The 18,561-nt window shown below is 40.7% G+C and overlaps 2 protein-coding genes across 6 annotated transcripts in view; both read right to left on the reverse strand.

Annotated features, from left to right (window-relative positions):
- Positions 1-4,766, reverse strand: part of LOC124037446 (CD151 antigen-like) — a 50,452-nt gene extending 45,686 nt beyond the window's left edge. Inside the window, exon 1 of one of the 2 annotated variants that reach the window (XM_046352147.1) lies at positions 4,507-4,766. The gene's annotated coding sequence lies outside the window, so the exon portion shown is untranslated. The remainder of the gene's footprint in view (positions 1-4,506) is intronic. The other variant, XM_046352146.1, reaches the window with a different exon arrangement.
- A 4,406-nt stretch (positions 4,767-9,172) lies between these two features.
- cracr2b (calcium release activated channel regulator 2B) overlaps positions 9,173-18,561 on the reverse strand; it is a 59,472-nt gene continuing 50,083 nt past the window's right edge. For all 4 annotated transcript variants that reach the window (XM_046352153.1, XM_046352152.1, XM_046352149.1 and 1 more), the window contains one exon: positions 9,173-9,536. In XM_046352153.1, the coding sequence (XP_046208109.1) occupies positions 9,440-9,536 (97 nt within the window). In that variant the 3' untranslated portion in view covers positions 9,173-9,439. The remainder of the gene's footprint in view (positions 9,537-18,561) is intronic.

Genomic DNA, 18,561 nt, shown 5'->3' on the forward strand with positions numbered 1-18,561 from the left:
ATCTGAACTGTATCTGAACTATACTATACTGTATCTGAACTGTAAGATACTGTATCTGAACTGTACTATACTGTATCTGAACTGTACTGTACTATACTGTATCTGAACTGTACTGTACTATACTGTATCTGAACTGTACTGTACTATACTGTATCGGAACTGTACATACTGTACTATACTGTATCTCAACTGTACTATACTGTATATGAACTGTACTATACTGTATCTGAACTGTACTATACTGTATCTGAACTGTACTATACTGTATCTGAACTGTACTATACTTTATCTGAACTGTACTATACTGTATCTGAACTGTACTGTCTATACTGTATCTGAACTGTATCATACTGTACTATACTGTATCTGAACTGTACTATACTGTATCTGAACTGTACTATACTGTATCTACTGTATCTGAACTGTACTATACTGTATCTGAACTGTATCTACTGTAAGACTGTATCTGAACTGTACTATACTGTATCTGAACTGTACTATACTATACTGTATCTGAACTGTACTATACTGTATCTGAACTGTACATACTGTATCTGAACTGTACTATACTGTATCTGAACTGTACATACTGTATCTGAACTGTATATACTGTACTATACTGTATCTGAACTGTACTATACTGTATCTGAACTGTACTATACTGTATCTGAACTGTACTATACTGTATCTGAACTGTACTATACTGTACTATACTGTATCATGAACTGTATCATACTGTACTATACTGTATCTGAACTGTACTGATACTGTATCTGAACTGTACTATACTGTATCTGAACTGTACTATACTGTATCTGAACTGTACTATACTGTATCTGAACTGTACTATACTGTATCTGAACTGTACTATACTGTATCTAACTGTATCTGAACTGTACTATACTGTATCTGAACTGTACTATACTGTATCTGAACTGTACTGTACTATATACTGTACTATACTGTATCTGAACTGTACTATACTGTATCTACTGTACTATACTGTATCTGAACTGTACTATACTGTATCTGAACTGTACTATACTGTATCTGAACTGTACTATACTGTATCTGAACTGTACATACTGTATCTGAACTGTACATACTGTATCTGAACTGTATATACTGTACTATACTGTATCTGAACTGTACTATACTGTATCTGAACTGTACTATACGGTACTATACTGTATCTGAACTGTACTATACTGTACTATACTGTATCTGAACTGTACATACATCTGAACTGTACTATACTGTATCTGAACTGTATCTGAACTGTACTATACTGTATCTGAACTGTACTATACTGTATCTGAACTGTACAATACTGTATCTGAACTGTACTATACTGTATCTGAACTGTACTATACTGTATCTGAACTGTACTATACTGTACTATACTGTATCTGAACTGTACTATACTGTATCTGAATACTGTATCTGAACTGTACATACTGTATCTGAACTGTACAATACTGTATCTGAAATGTACAATACTGTATCTGAACTGTACTATACTGTACTGAACTGTACTGTATCTGAACTGTACTATACTGTATCTGAACTGTACTATACTGTATCTGAACTGTACTATACTGTATCTGAACTGTACTATACTGTATCTGAACTGTACATACTGTACTATACTGTATCTGAACTGTACTATACTGTATCTACTGTACTGTATCTGAACTGTACTATACTGTATCTGAACTGTACTATACTGCATCTGAACTGTACTATACTGTATCTGAACTGTATATACTGTATCTGAACTGTACTATACTGTATCTGAACTGTACTATACTGTATCTGAACTGTACATACTGTACTATACTGTATCTGAACTGTACATACGGTACTATACTGTATCTGAACTGTACTATACTGTATCTGAACTGTACTATATCTGAACTGTACTATACTGTATCTGAACTGTACATACTGTATCTGAACTGTACTATACTGTATCTGAACTGTACTATACTGTATCTGAACTGTACTATACTGTATCTGAACTGTACATACTGTACTATACTGTATCTGAACTGTACTATACTGTATCTGAACTGTACTATACTGTATCTGAACTGTACTATACTGTATCTGAACTGTACTATACTGTATCTGAACTGTACTATACTGTATCTGAACTGTACTATACTGTATCTGAACTGTACTATACTGTATCTGAACTGTACTATACTGTATCTGAACTGTACATACTGTATCTGAACTGTATATACTGTACTATACTGTATCTGAACTGTACAATACTGTATCTGAACTGTACTATACTGTATCTGCACTGTACTATACTGTATCTGAACTGTACATACTGTACTATACTGTATCTGAACTGTACATACTGTACTATACTGTATCTGAACTGTACTATACGGTACTATACTGTATCTGAACTGTACTATACTGTACTATACTGTATCTGAACTGTACTATACTGTATCTGAACTGTACTATACTGTATCTGAACTGTACTATACTGTATCTGAACTGTACTATACTGTATCTGAACTGTACTATACTATCTGAACTGTACTATACTGTATCTGAACTGTACTATACTGTATCTGAACTGTACTATACTGTATCTGAACTGTACTATACTGTATCTGAACTGTACTATACTGTATCTGAACTGTACATACTGTATCTGAACTGTACATACTGTATCTGAACTGTATATACTGTATCTGTATCTGTATAACTGTACTATACTGTATCTGAACTGTACTATACTGTATCTGAACTGTACTATACTGTATCTGAACTGTACTATACTGTACTATACTGTATCTGAACTGTACATACTGTACTATACTGTATCTGAACTGTACCTGAACTGTATCTGAACTGTACTATGCTGTATCTGAACTGTACTATACTGTATCTGAACTGTACATACTGTATCTGAACTGTACTTACTGTATCTGAACTGTACTATACTGTATCTGAACTGTACTATACGGTACTATACTGTATCCGAACTGTACTATACTGTATCTGAACTGTACATACTGTACTATACTGTATCTGAACTGTATATACTGTACTATACTGTATCTGAACTGTACTATACTGTATCTGAACTGTACTATACTGTATCTGAACTTTACTATACTGTATCTGAACTGTACATACTGTATCTGAACTGTACATACTGTATCTGAACTGTATATACTGTACTATACTGTATCTGAACTGTACTATACTGTATCTGAACTGTACTATACGGTACTATACTGTATCTGAACTGTACTATACTGTACTATACTGTATCTGAACTGTACATACTGTACTATACTGTATCTGAACTGTATCTGAACTGTACTATACTGTATCTGAACTGTACTATACTGTATCTGAACTGTACATACTGTATCTGAACTGTACTATACTGTATCTGAACTGTACTATACTGTATCTGAACTGTACTATACTGTACTATACTGTATCTGAACTGTACTATACGGTACTATACTGTATCCGAACTGTACTATACTGTATCTGAACTGTACATACTGTACTATACTGTATCTGAACTGTATATACTGTACTATACTGTATCTGAACTGTACTATACTGTATCTGAACTGTACTATACTGTATCTGAACTGTACTATACTGTATCCGAACTGTACTATACTGTATCTGAACTGTACATACTGTACTATACTGTATCTGAACTGTATATACTGTACTATACTGTATCTGAACTGTACTATACTGTATCTGAACTGTACTATACTGCATCTGAACTGTACTATACTGCATCTGAACTGTATATACTGTATCTGAACTGTACTATACTGTATCTGAACTGTACTATACTGTATCTGAACTGTACTGTACTATACTGTATCAGAACTGTACATACTGTACTATACTTTATCTGAACTGTACTGTACATACTGTATCTGAACTGTACTGTACTATACTGTATCTGAACTGTACTGTACTATACTGTATCTGAACTGTACATACTGTACTATACTGTATCTGAACTGTACATATAGATATTTGGTTAGATATTTGTGTTGATACTGTAAATGTGTATATCCTCCGTATATTTCTATGTCCACTGTTCATTCTCCTACAGCTCTATGTTCATTCTCCTACAGCTCTATGTTCATTCTTCTACAGCTCTATGTTCATTCTCCTACAACTCTATGTTCATTCTCCTACAGCTCTATGTTCATTCTCCTACAACTCTATGTTAATTCTCCTACAACTCTATGTTCATTCTCCTACAGCTCTATTTTCATTCTCCTACAACTCTATGTTCATTCTCCTACAGCTCTATGTTCATTCTCCTACAGCTCTATGTTCATTTGATCTATTTTGTATAGAATTTATTTAAACTGTGTGTAAATTCCTGTGTGTCTCTAAATGCCTGTCTGTCTCTAGCAGCAACACACCACGTCACGTTCTGACTATGTCCGTGTCCTTGGTGGTTCAGAAGTAAAAAGTGAAGACTCCTACCTGAACTCAAACTGCGAATCCTCCTCACCCCTCCGGAGGTAAACAGTCTTACCAGAGACTGTGAAATGTTCCGCTCTCTACTCCACTGTCACAGCGGTGGTACTGTAACGTCTGTCTGTCTGCATGCTCTCCGTGAAGGTTATGAGCAACAGGCTGAGCTCGCAACTGACACTCTGATATAAGCTCCTGCTCTGCCGTGCCCCTTTTAGCAGAGAGGTGAGACAAGGAGACAGCAGAGAGTTAAGACAAGGAGACAGCAGAGAGGTAAGACAAGGAGACAGCAGAGAGGTAAGACAAGGAGACAGCAGAGAGGTGAGACAAGGAGACAGCAGAGAGGTGAGACAAGGAGACAGCAGAGAGGTAAGACAAGGAGACAGCAGAGAGGTAAGACAAGGAGACAGCAGAGAGGTAAGACAAGGAGACAGCAGAGAGGTAAGACAAGGAGACAGCAGAGAGGTTAGACAAGGAGACAGCAGAGAGGTGAGACAAGGAGACAGCAGAGAGGTAAGACAAGGAGACAGCAGAGAGGTAAGACAAGGAGACAGCAGAGAGGTAAGACAAGGAGACAGCAGAGAGGTAAGACAAGGAGACAGCAGAGAGGTAAGACAAGGAGACAGCAGAGAGGTGAGACAATGAGACGGCAGAGAGGTGAGACGAGGAGACAGCAGAGAGGTAAGACAAGGAGACAGCAGAGAGGTAAGACAAGGAGACAGCAGAGAGGTGAGACAAGGAGACGGCAGAGAGTTAATACAAGGCGACGGTTGAGAGTTGAGGAGGAACAGACAGATCACTGGCTAAGAAAAGAGTAGACTGTTACCACCACCAGACTGTTACCACCACCAGACTGTTACCACCACCAGACTGTTACCACCAGACTGTTACCGCCAGACTGTTACCGCCAGACTGTTACCGCCAGACTGTTACCGCCAGACTGTTACCGCCAGACTGTTACCACCAGACTGTTACCACCAGACTGTTACCACCACCAGACTGTTACCACCAGACTGTTACCACCAGTAGACTGTTACCACCAGGCTGTTACCACCAGGCTGTTACCACCAGGCTGTTACCACCAGACTGTTACCACCAGACTGTTACCACCACCAGACTGTTACCACCAGACTGTTACCACCAGACTGTTACCGCCAGACTGTTACCGCCAGACTGTTACCACCAGACTGTTACCACCAGACTGTTACCACCACCAGGCTGTTACCACCAGACTGTTACCACCAGACTGTTACCACCACCAGACTGTTACCACCACCAGACTGTTACCACCACCAGACTGTTACCACCACCAGACTGTTACCACCAGACTGTTACCACCAGACTGTTACCACCACCAGACTGTTACCACCAGTAGACTGTTACCACCAGACTGTTACCACCAGACTGTTACCACCAGACTGTTACCACCACCAGACTGTTACCACCAGACTGTTACCACCACCAGACTGTTACCACCAGACTGTTACCATCAGACTGTTACCACCACCAGGCTGTTACCACCACCAGACTGTTACCACCAGACTGTTACCATCAGACTGTTACCACCACCAGACTGTTACCACCAGACTGTTACCACCAGACTGTTACCACCAAACTGTTACCACCAGACTGTTACCGCCAGACTGTTACCACCAGGCTGTTACCACCACCAGACTGTTACCACCACCAGACTGTTACCACCAGACTGTTACCACCAGACTGTTACCACCAGGCTGTTACCACCAGACTGTTACCACCAGACTGTTACCACCAGACTGTTACCACCACCAGACTGTTACCACCAGACTGTTACCACCAGACTGTTACCGCCAGACTGTTACCGCCAGGCTGTTACCACCAGGCTGTTACCACCACCAGACTGTTACCACCACCAGACTGTTACCACCAGACTGTTACCACCAGACTGTTACCACCACCAGACTGTTACCACCAGACTGTTACCACCACCAGACTGTTACCACCAGACTGTTACCACCAGACTGTTACCACCAGACTGTTACCACCAGACTGTTACCACCACCAGTAGACTGTTACCACCACCAGACTGTTACCACCACCAGACTGTTACCACCACCAGACTGTTACCACCAGACTGTTACCACCAGACTGTTACCACCAGACTGTTACCACCACCAGACTGTTACCACCACCAGACTGTTACCACCACCAGACTGTTACCACCACCAGACTGTTACCACCACCAGACTGTTACCACCACCAGACTGTTACCACCAGACTGTTACCACCAGACTGTTACCACCACCAGACTGTTACCACCACCAGACTGTTACCACCACCAGACTGTTACCACCACCAGACTGTTACCACCACCAGACTGTTACCACCAGACTGTTACCACCAGACTGTTACCACCACCAGACTGTTACCACCACCAGACTGTTACCACCACCAGACTGTTACCACCACCAGACTGTTACCACCAGACTGTTACCACCACCAGACTGTTACCACCAGACTGTTACCACCACCAGACTGTTACCACCAGACTGTTACCACCACCAGACTGTTACCACCAGACTGTTACCGCCAGACTGTTACCGCCAGACTGTTACCACCAGACTGTTACCACCAGACTGTTAACACCAGACTGTTACCACCACCAGACTGTTACCACCACCAGACTGTTACCACCAGACTGTTACCACCAGACTGTTACCACCAGACTGTTACCACCAGGCTGTTACCACCAGTAGAGTGTTACCACCAGTAGAGTGTTACCACCAGTAGACTGTTACCACCAGTAGAGTGTTACCACCAGTAGACTGTTACCACCAGTAGAGTGTTACCACCAGTAGAGTGTTACCACCACTAGAGTGTAACTAGCAGGCTGTTCTGTGTACTTATTGGTCAATAGTTGCCAAACACTATAATAATGAAGGACACAGAGGCTGAAGGGAAGAGATTTGATGCAGAAGTACAGAGGACCTATAGTTACTTATCAATAACTTTATTAGTATCACAACAACAATATTTACATAGAAAATGTATCAGTCTATAACATATATTTACAGTAAACATATTTACATAGACAATGTAGCAGTCTATAAAATATATTTACAGTAAACATATTTACATAGACCATATATCAGTCTATAAAATATATTTACAGTAAACATATTTACATAGACAATGTAGCAGTTTATACAATACATTACAGGAAACATATTTACATAGACAATGTAGCAGTCTATAAAATATATTTACAGTAAACTTCATCAGAACTGTTTGTATTTACTGTATATGTCTAACAGTGTTTTATAGGCCCACATACACTTGTAAAATACACAGTGAAGAAGGGTATTTTAAAGTGCTTAGGTTAATGGTATCGTACCCTAATCTCACGGTTCACTCTCTTACACATGTTGCGAGAACAGCTTTGGACCATGGATGAGTCCCTACTGTTTCCTGTCTATAGAAGTAGAAAGAGGACTCTGGATAGATCAGAACCCATTTTAGCATGGACATTGTCATTGAGGGCTTCCGCCATTTTAAAGTAGTCAACTGGGGTGGGGATTTCCATGGTTTTTTTTTATTTTTAAATTTTACCTTTATTTAACCAGGCAAGTCAGTTAAGAACATATTCTTATTTTCAATGACGGCCTGGGAACAGTGGGTTAACTGCCTGTTCGGGGGCAGAACGACAGATTTGTACCTTGTCAGCTCGGGGGTTTGAACTCGCAACCTTCCGGTTACTAGTCCAACGTTCTAACCACTAGGCTACGCTGCCGCCCCATGGTTGGGAGCCATCAGTCAATGATCAGAGCATTGCCTTCTTCTTCAAAGTTGGTTACACATACATATATATATATATTTTTTAAATAGCTTTATGTTACATTACTGCCATCTATTGGCCAAAATAAATTAATGCATTTTCCCCCCCCAATATAAAATAAATGGTTCAAAACTCCAGCAGGTGGCGCTAAATCACCAATATTACACTGGACAAAAACATGTAAAAAACGCAACATACAACAATTTCAACGATTTTACTGAATCATCGTCTGATTCATGTTCATCAGCTGTCCGGGTGGCTGGTCTCAGACGATCCAGCAGGAGAAGAAGCCGGATGTGGAGGTCCTGGGTTGGCGTGGTTACAAGTAGTTTGTGGTTGTGAGGCCGGATGGACGTACTGCCAAATTCTCTAAAACGACGATGGAGGCGGCTTATGGTAGATAAATGAACATTTAATTCTCTGGCAACAGCTCTGGTGGACATTCCTGCAGTCAGCATGCCAATTGCACGCTCCCTAAACATCTGTGGCGTTGTGTGACAAAACTGCACATTTTAGAGTGGCCTTTTATTATCCCCAGCACAAGGTGCACCTGTGTAATGATCATGCTGTTTAATCAGGTTCTTGATATACTACACCTGTCAGGTGGATGGATTATCTTTGCAAAGGAGAAATGCTCACTAACAGGGATGTTTAATTTTTTTATTTTACATTTATTTTACTAGGCAAGTCATTTAAGAACAAATTCTCATTTTCAATGACGGCCTAGGAACTGCCTGTTCAGGGGCAGAACGACAGATTTGTACTTTGTCAGCTCGGGGATTCGAACTTGCACCCTTTCGGTTAGTAGTCCAACGCTCTAACCACTAGGCTACACTGCCGCCCCAAACAAATCTGTCCAAAACATTTGAGAGAAATAAGCTTTTTGTGCGTATGGAACGTTTCTGTGATCTTTTATTTCAGCTCATGAAACATGAGACCAACACTTTACATGTTGAGTTTATATTTTTGTTCGGTGTAGATAAAATGCTTTTTATAAACACAAAATAAGAAGAAAATGTACCACTTTAAAAATGGAGAAAGTCCACAATGGCGCTGCCCATGATGTCACAACAGCCATTATGGCACAGATACAAAGATAAACCCTCTGTCTAGCTCTATGTTCCTGTCCTACTTGCAACAGCTCTTCCTGTTGTCTCTGTAGGAGTGGTCAGCTGACAGATGGAGAGTCTCCTCACATTGCTGATCCTGCTGGGCCGATAACAACCTATGGAAGAAGCAGAAAATATAGAGAGATGTTTCGGGTAAAGATATATTTTCGCTAAAAGGATCAGACTGATGCTTTTTATATTTAACCAGGCAAGTCAGTTAAGACCAAATTCTTATTTACAATGACAGCCTACCGGGGAACAGTGGGTTAACTGCCTGTTCAGGGGGAGAACGACATCTGTAATGATGTCCTACATACCATACCAGCTGTCATGTCCTACATACCATACCAGCTGTAATGATGTCCTACATACCATACCAGCTGTAATGATGTCCTACATACCATACCAGCTGTAATGTCCTACATACCATACCAGCTGTAATTATGTTACATACCATACCAGCTGTAATGTCCTACATACCATACCAGCTGTAATGTCCTACATACCATACCAGCTGTAATGTCCTACATACTACACCAGCTGTAATGTCCTACATACTATACCAGCTGTAATTATGTTACATACCATACCAGCTGTAATGATGTCCTACATACCATACCAGCTGTAATGTCCTACATACTACACCAGCTGTAATGTCCTACATACTATACCAGCTGTAATTATGTTACATACCATACCAGCTGTAATGTCCTACATACTACACCAGCTGTAATGTCCTACATACCATACCAGCTGTAATGTCCTACATACTACACCAGCTGTAATGTCCTACATACCATACCAGCTGTAATATCCTACATACTACACCAGCTGTAATGTCCTACATACTACACCAGCTGTAATGTCCTACATACCATACCAGCTGTAATGATGTCCTACATACCATACCAGCTGTAATGTCCTACATACTACACCAGCTGTAATGTCCTACATACCATACCAGCTGTAATGATGTCCTACATACCATACCAGCTGTAATGTCCTACATACTACACCAGCTGTAATGTCCTACATACCATACCAGCTGTAATGATGTTCTACATACCATACCAGCTGTCATGTCCTACATACCATACCAGCTGTCATGTCCTACATACCATACCAGCTGTCATGTCCTACATACCATACCAGCTGTCATGTCCTACATACCATACCAGATGTCATGTCCTACATACCATACCAGCTGTAATTATGTTACATACCATACCAGCTGTAATGTCCTACATACCATACCAGCTGTAATGATGTCCTACATACCATACCAGCTGTAATGTCCTACATACCATACTAGCTGTAATGTCCTACATACCATACCAGCTGTAATTATGTTACATACCATACCAGCTGTAATGATGTCCTACATACCATACCAGCTGTAATGTCCTACATACCATACTAGCTGTAATGTCCTTACATACCATACCAGCTGTAATTATGTTACATACCATACCAGCTGTAATGATGTCCTACATACCATACTAGCTGTAATGTCCTACATACCATACCAGCTGTAATTATGTTACATACCATACCAGCTGTAATGATGTCCTACATACCATACCAGCTGTCATGTCCTACATACCATACCAGCTGTAATGTCCTACATACCATACCAGCTGTCATGTCCTACATACCATACCAGCTGTAATGTCCTACATACCATACCAGCTGTCATGTCCTACATACCATACCAGCTGTAATTATGTTACATACCATACCAGCTGTAATGTCCTACATACCATACCAGCTGTAATGATGTCCTACATACCATACCAGCTGTAATGTCCTACATACCATACTAGCTGTAATGTCCTACATACCATACCAGCTGTAATTATGTTACATACCATACCAGCTGTAATGATGTCCTACATACCATACCAGCTGTAATGATGTCCTACATACCATATCAGCTGTAATGATGTCCTACATACCATACCCGCTGTAATGATGTCCTACATACCATGCCAGCTGTAATGATGTCCTACATACCATACCAGCTGTAATGATGCCTACATACCATACCAGCTGTAATGATGTCCTACATACCATGCCAGCTGTAATGATGTCCTACATACCATACCAGCTGTAATGATGTCCTACATACCATGCCAGCTGTAATGATGTCCTACATACTACACCAGCTGTAATGTCCTACATACCATACCAGCTGTAATGATGCCTACATACCATACCAGCTGTAATGATGCCCTACATACCATGCCAGCTGTAATTATGTTACATACCATACCAGCTGTAATTATGTTACATACTATACTAGCTGTAATGTCCTACATACCATACCAGCTGTAATGATGTCCTACATACCATACCAGTTGTAATGATGTCCTACATACCATACCAGCTGTAATGATGTCCTACATACCACACCAGCTGTAATGTCCTACATACCATACCAGCTGTAATGATGTCCTACATACCATACCAGCTGTAATGTCCTACATACCATACCAGCTGTAATGATGTCCTACATACCATACCAGCTGTAATGATGTCCTACATACCATACCAGCTGTAATGATGTCCTACATACTACACCAGCTGTAATGTCCTACATACTATACCAGCTGTAAATATGTTACATACCATAACAGCTGTAATGATGTCCTACATACCATACCAGCTGTAATGTGCTACATACTACACCAGCTGTAATGTCCTACATACTATACCAGCTGTAATTATGTTACATACCATAACAGCTGTAATGATGTCCTACATACCATACCAGCTGTAATGTCCTACATACCATACCAGCTGTAATGTCCTACATACCATACCAGCTGTAATGTCCTACATACCATACCAGCTGTAATGTCCTACATACCATACCAGCTGTAATGTCCTACATACCATACCAGCTGTAATGTCCTACATACCATACCAGCTGTAATGTCCTACATACCATACCAGCTGTAATTATGTTACATACCATACCAGCTGTAATGTCCTACATACCATACCAGCTGTAATTATGTTACATACCATACCAGCTGTAATGTCCTACATACCATACCAGCTGTAATGTCCTACATACCATGCCAGCTGTAATGTCCTACATACCATACCAGCTGTAATGTCCTACATACCATACCACCTGTAATGTCCTACATACCATACCAGCTGTAATGTCCTACATACTACACCAGCTGTAATGTCCTACATACCATACCAGCTGTAATGTCCTACATAACATGCCAGCTGTAATGTCCTACATACCATGCCAGCTGTAATTATGTTACATACCATACCAGCTGTAATGATGTCCTACATACCATACCAGCTGTAATGTCCTACATACTACACCAGCTGTAATGTCCTACATACCATACCAGCTGTAATGTCCTACATACCATACAAGCTGTAATGTCCTACATACCATACCAGCTGTAATGTCCTACATAACATGCCAGCTGTAATGTCCTACATACCATGCCAGCTGTAATTATGTTACATACCATACCAGCTGTAATGATGTCCTACATACCATACCAGCTGTAATGTCCTACATACTACACCAGCTGTAATGTCCTACATACCATACCAGCTGTAATGTCCTACATACCATACAAGCTGTAATGTCCTACATACCATACCAGCTGTAATGTCCTACATACCATACCAGCTGTAATGTCCTACATACCATACCAGCTGTAATGTCCTACATACCATGCCAGCTGTAATGTCCTACATACCATACCAGCTGTTATGTCCTACATACCATACCAGCTGTAATGTCCTACATACCATACCAGCTGTAATGTCCTACATACCATACCAGCTGTAATGTCCTACATACCATACCAGCTGTAATGTCCTACATACCATACCAGCTGTAATATCCTACATACCATACCAGCTGTAATGTCCTACATACCATACCAGCTGTAATATCCTACATACCATACCAGCTGTAATGTCCTACATACCATACCAGCTGTAATGTCCTACATACCATACCAGCTGTAATGTCCTACATACCATACAAGCTGTAATGTCCTACATACCATACCAGCTGTAATGTGCTACATACTACACCAGCTGTAATGTCCTACATACTATATCAGCTGTAATTATGTTACATACCATAACAGCTGTAATGATGTCCTACATACCATACCAGCTGTAATGTCCTACATACCATACCAGCTGTAATGTCCTACATACCATACCAGCTGTAATGTCCTACATACCATGCCAGCTGTAATGTCCTACATACCATACCAGCTGTTATGTCCTACATACCATACCAGCTGTAATGTCCTACATACCATACCAGCTGTAATGTCCTACATACCATACCAGCTGTAATGTCCTACATACCATACCAGCTGTAATGTCCTACATACCATACCAGCTGTAATATCCTACATACCATACCAGCTGTAATGTCCTACATACCATACCAGCTGTAATGTCCTACATACCATACCAGCTGTAATGTCCTACATACTACACCAGCTGTAATGTCCTACATACCATACCAGCTGTAATGTCCTACATACTACACCAGCTGTAATGTCCTACATACCATACCAGCTGTAATGTCCTACATACCATACCAGCTGTAATGTCCTACATACCATACCAGCTGTAATGTCCTACATACCATACCAGCTGTAATGTCCTACATACCATACCAGCTGTAATGTCCTACATACCATACCAGCTGTAATGTCCTACATACCATACCAGCTGTAATGTCCTACATACCATACCAGCTGTAATTATGTTACATACCATACCAGCTGTAATGTCCTACATACCATACCAGCTGTAATTATGTTACATACCATACCAGCTGTAATGTCCTACATACCATACCAGCTGTAATGTCCTACATACCATACCAGCTGTAATGTCCTACATACCATACCAGCTGTAATGTCCTACATACCATACCAGCTGTAATATCCTACATACCATACCAGCTGTAATGTCCTACATACCATACCAGCTGTAATGTCCTACATACCATACCAGCTGTAATGTCCTACATACCATACCAGCTGTAATGTCCTACATACCATACCAGCTGTAATGTCCTACATACCATACCAGCTGTAATATCCTACATACCATACAAGCTGTAATGTCCTACATACCATGCCAGCTGTAATGTCCTACATACCATACCAGCTGTAATGTCCTACATACCATACCAGCTGTAATGTCCTACATACCATACCAGCTGTAATGTCCTACATACCATACCAGCTGTAATGTCCTACATACCATACCAGCTGTAATGTCCTACATACCATACCAGCTGTAATGTCCTACATACCATACCAGCTGTAATGTCCTACATACCATACCAGCTGTAATATCCTACATACCATACCAGCTGTAATGTCCTACATACCATACCAGCTGTAATATCCTACATACCATACCAGCTGTAATGTCCTACATACCATACCAGCTGTAATGTCCTACATACCATACCAGCTGTAATGTCCTACATACCATACCAGCTGTAATGTCCTACATACCATACCAGCTGTAATGTCCTACATACCATACCAGCTGTAATGTCCTACATACCATACCAGCTGTAATATCCTACATACCATACCAGCTGTAATGTCCTACATACCATACCAGCTGTAATGTCCTACATACCATACCAGCTGTAATGTCCTACATACCATACCAGCTGTAATGTCCTACCATACCATACCAGCTGTAATATCCTACATACCATACCAGCTGTAATGTCCTACATACCATACCAGCTGTAATATCCTACATACCATACCAGCTGTAATGTCCTACATACCATACCAGCTGTAATGTCCTACATACCATACCAGCTGTAATGTCCTACATACCATACCAGCTGTAATGTCCTACATACCATACCAGCTGTAATATCCTACATACCATACCAGCTGTAATGTCCTACATACCATACCAGCTGTAATGTCCTACATACCATACCAGCTGTAATGTCCTACATACCATACCAGCTGTAATATCCTACATACCATACCAGCTGTAATGTCCTACATACCATACCAGCTGTAATATCCTACATACCATACAAGCTGTAATGTCCTACATACCATGCCAGCTGTAATGTCCTACATACCATGCCAGCTGTAATGTCCTACATACCATACCAGCTGTAATATCCTACATACCATACAAGCTGTAATGTCCTACATACCATGCCAGCTGTAATGTCCTACATACCATACCAGCTGTAATGTCCTACATACCATACCAGCTGTAATATCCTACATACCATACCAGCTGTAATGTCCTACATACCATACCAGCTGTAATATCCTACATACCATACAAGCTGTAATATCCTACATACCATACCAGCTGTAATATCCTACATACCATACCAGCTGTAATATCCTACATACCATACCAGCTGTAATATCCTACATACCATACCAGCTGTAATATCCTACATACCATACCAGCTGTAATGTCCTACATATCATACCAGCTGTAATATTCTACACACCATACCAGCTGTAATGTCCTACATACCATACCAGCTGTAATGTCCTACATACCATACCAGCTGTAATGTCCTACATACCATACCAGCTGTAATGTCCTACATACCATACCAGCTGTAATGTCCTACATACCATACCAGCTGTAATGTCCTACATACCATACCAGCTGTAATGTCCTACATACCATACCAGCTGTAATGTCCTACATACCATACCAGCTGTAATATCCTACATACCATACCAGCTGTAATATCCTACATACCATACCAGCTGTAATGTCCTACATACCATACCAGCTGTAATGTCCTACATACCATACCAGCTGTAATGTCCTACATACCATACCAGCTGTAATGTCCTACATACCATACCAGCTGTAATGTCCTACATACCATACCAGCTGTAATGTCCTACATACCATACCAGCTGTAATGTCCTACATACCATACCAGCTGTAATTATGTTACATACCATACCAGCTGTAATGTCCTACATACCATACCAGCTGTAATTATGTTACATACCATACCAGCTGTAATGTCCTACATACCATACCAGCTGTAATGTCCTACATACCATACCAGCTGTAATGTCCTACATACCATACCAGCTGTAATGTCCTACATACCATGCCAGCTGTAATGTCCTACATACCATACCAGCTGTAATGTCCTACATACCATACCAGCTGTAATGTCCTACATACCATACCAGCTGTAATGTCCTACATACTACACCAGCTGTAATGTCCTACATACCATACCAGCTGTAATGTCCTACATACCATGCCAGCTGTAATGTCCTACATACCATGCCAGCTGTAATTATGTTACATACCATACCAGCTGTAATGATGTCCTACATACCATACCAGCTGTAATGTCCTACATACTACACCAGCTGTAATGTCCTACATACCATACCAGCTGTAATGTCCTACATACCATACAAGCTGTAATGTCCTACATACCATACCAGCTGTAATATCCTACATACCATACCAGCTGTAATGTCCTACATACCATGCCAGCTGTAATGTCCTACATACCATACCAGCTGTAATGTCCTACATACCATACCAGCTGTTATGTCCTACATACCATACCAGCTGTAATGTCCTACATACCATACCAGCTGTAATGTCCTACATACCATACCAGCTGTAATGTCCTACATACCATGCCAGCTGTAATGTCCTACATACCATACCAGCTGTAATGTCCTACATACCATACCAGCTGTAATGTCCTACATACCATACCAGCTGTAATGTCCTACATACTACACCAGCTGTAATGTCCTACATACCATACCAGCTGTAATATCCTACATACCATACCAGCTGTAATATCCTACATACCATACAAGCTGTAATGTCCTACATACCATGCCAGCTGTAATGTCCTACATACCATACCAGCTGTAATGTCCTACATACCATACCAGCTGTAATGTCCTACATACCATACCAGCTGTAATGTCCTACATACCATACCAGCTGTAATGTCCTACATACCATACCAGCTGTAATGTCCTACATACCATACCAGCTGTAATATCCTACATACCATACCAGCTGTAATGTCCTACATACCATACCAGCTGTAATATCCTACATACCATACCAGCTGTAATGTCCTACATACCATACCAGCTGTAATGTCCTACATACCATACCAGCTGTAATGTCCTACATACCATACCAGCTGTAATATCCTACATACCATACCAGCTGTAATGTCCTACATACCATACCAGCTGTAATATCCTACATACCATACCAGCTGTAATGTCCTACATACCATACCAGCTGTAATGTCCTACATACCATACCAGCTGTAATGTCCTACATACCATACCAGCTGTAATGTCCTACATACCATACCAGCTGTAATATCCTACATACCATACCAGCTGTAATATCCTACATACCATACCAGCTGTAATATCCTACATACCATACCGGCTGTAATGTCCTACATATCATACCAGCTGTAATATTCTACACACCATACCAGCTGTAATGTCCTACATACCATACCAGCTGTAATGTCCTACATACCATACCAGCTGTAATGTCCTACATACCATACCAGCTGTAATGTCCTACATACCATACCAGCTGTAATGTCCTACATACCATACCAGCTGTAATGTCCTACATACCATACCAGCTGTAATGTCCTACATACCATACCAGCTGTAATGTCCTACATACCATACCAGCTGTAATATCCTACATACCATACCAGCTGTAATATCCTACATACCATACCAGCTGTAATGTCCTACATACCATACCAGCTGTAATGTCCTACATACCATACCAGCTGTAATGTCCTACATACCATACCAGCTGTAATGTCCTACATACCATACCAGCTGTAATGTCCTACATACCATACCAGCTGTAATGTCCTACATACCATACCAGCTGTAATTATGTTACATACCATACCAGCTGTAATGTCCTACATACCATACCAGCTGTAATTATGTTACATACCATACCAGCTGTAATGTCCTACATACCATACCAGCTGTAATGTCCTACATACCATACCAGCTGTAATGTCCTACATACCATACCAGCTGTAATGTCCTACATACCATGCCA

The sequence above is a fragment of the Oncorhynchus gorbuscha genome, linkage group LG06, assembly GCF_021184085.1.
Source record: "Oncorhynchus gorbuscha isolate QuinsamMale2020 ecotype Even-year linkage group LG06, OgorEven_v1.0, whole genome shotgun sequence".
Taxonomy (NCBI): domain Eukaryota; kingdom Metazoa; phylum Chordata; class Actinopteri; order Salmoniformes; family Salmonidae; genus Oncorhynchus; species Oncorhynchus gorbuscha.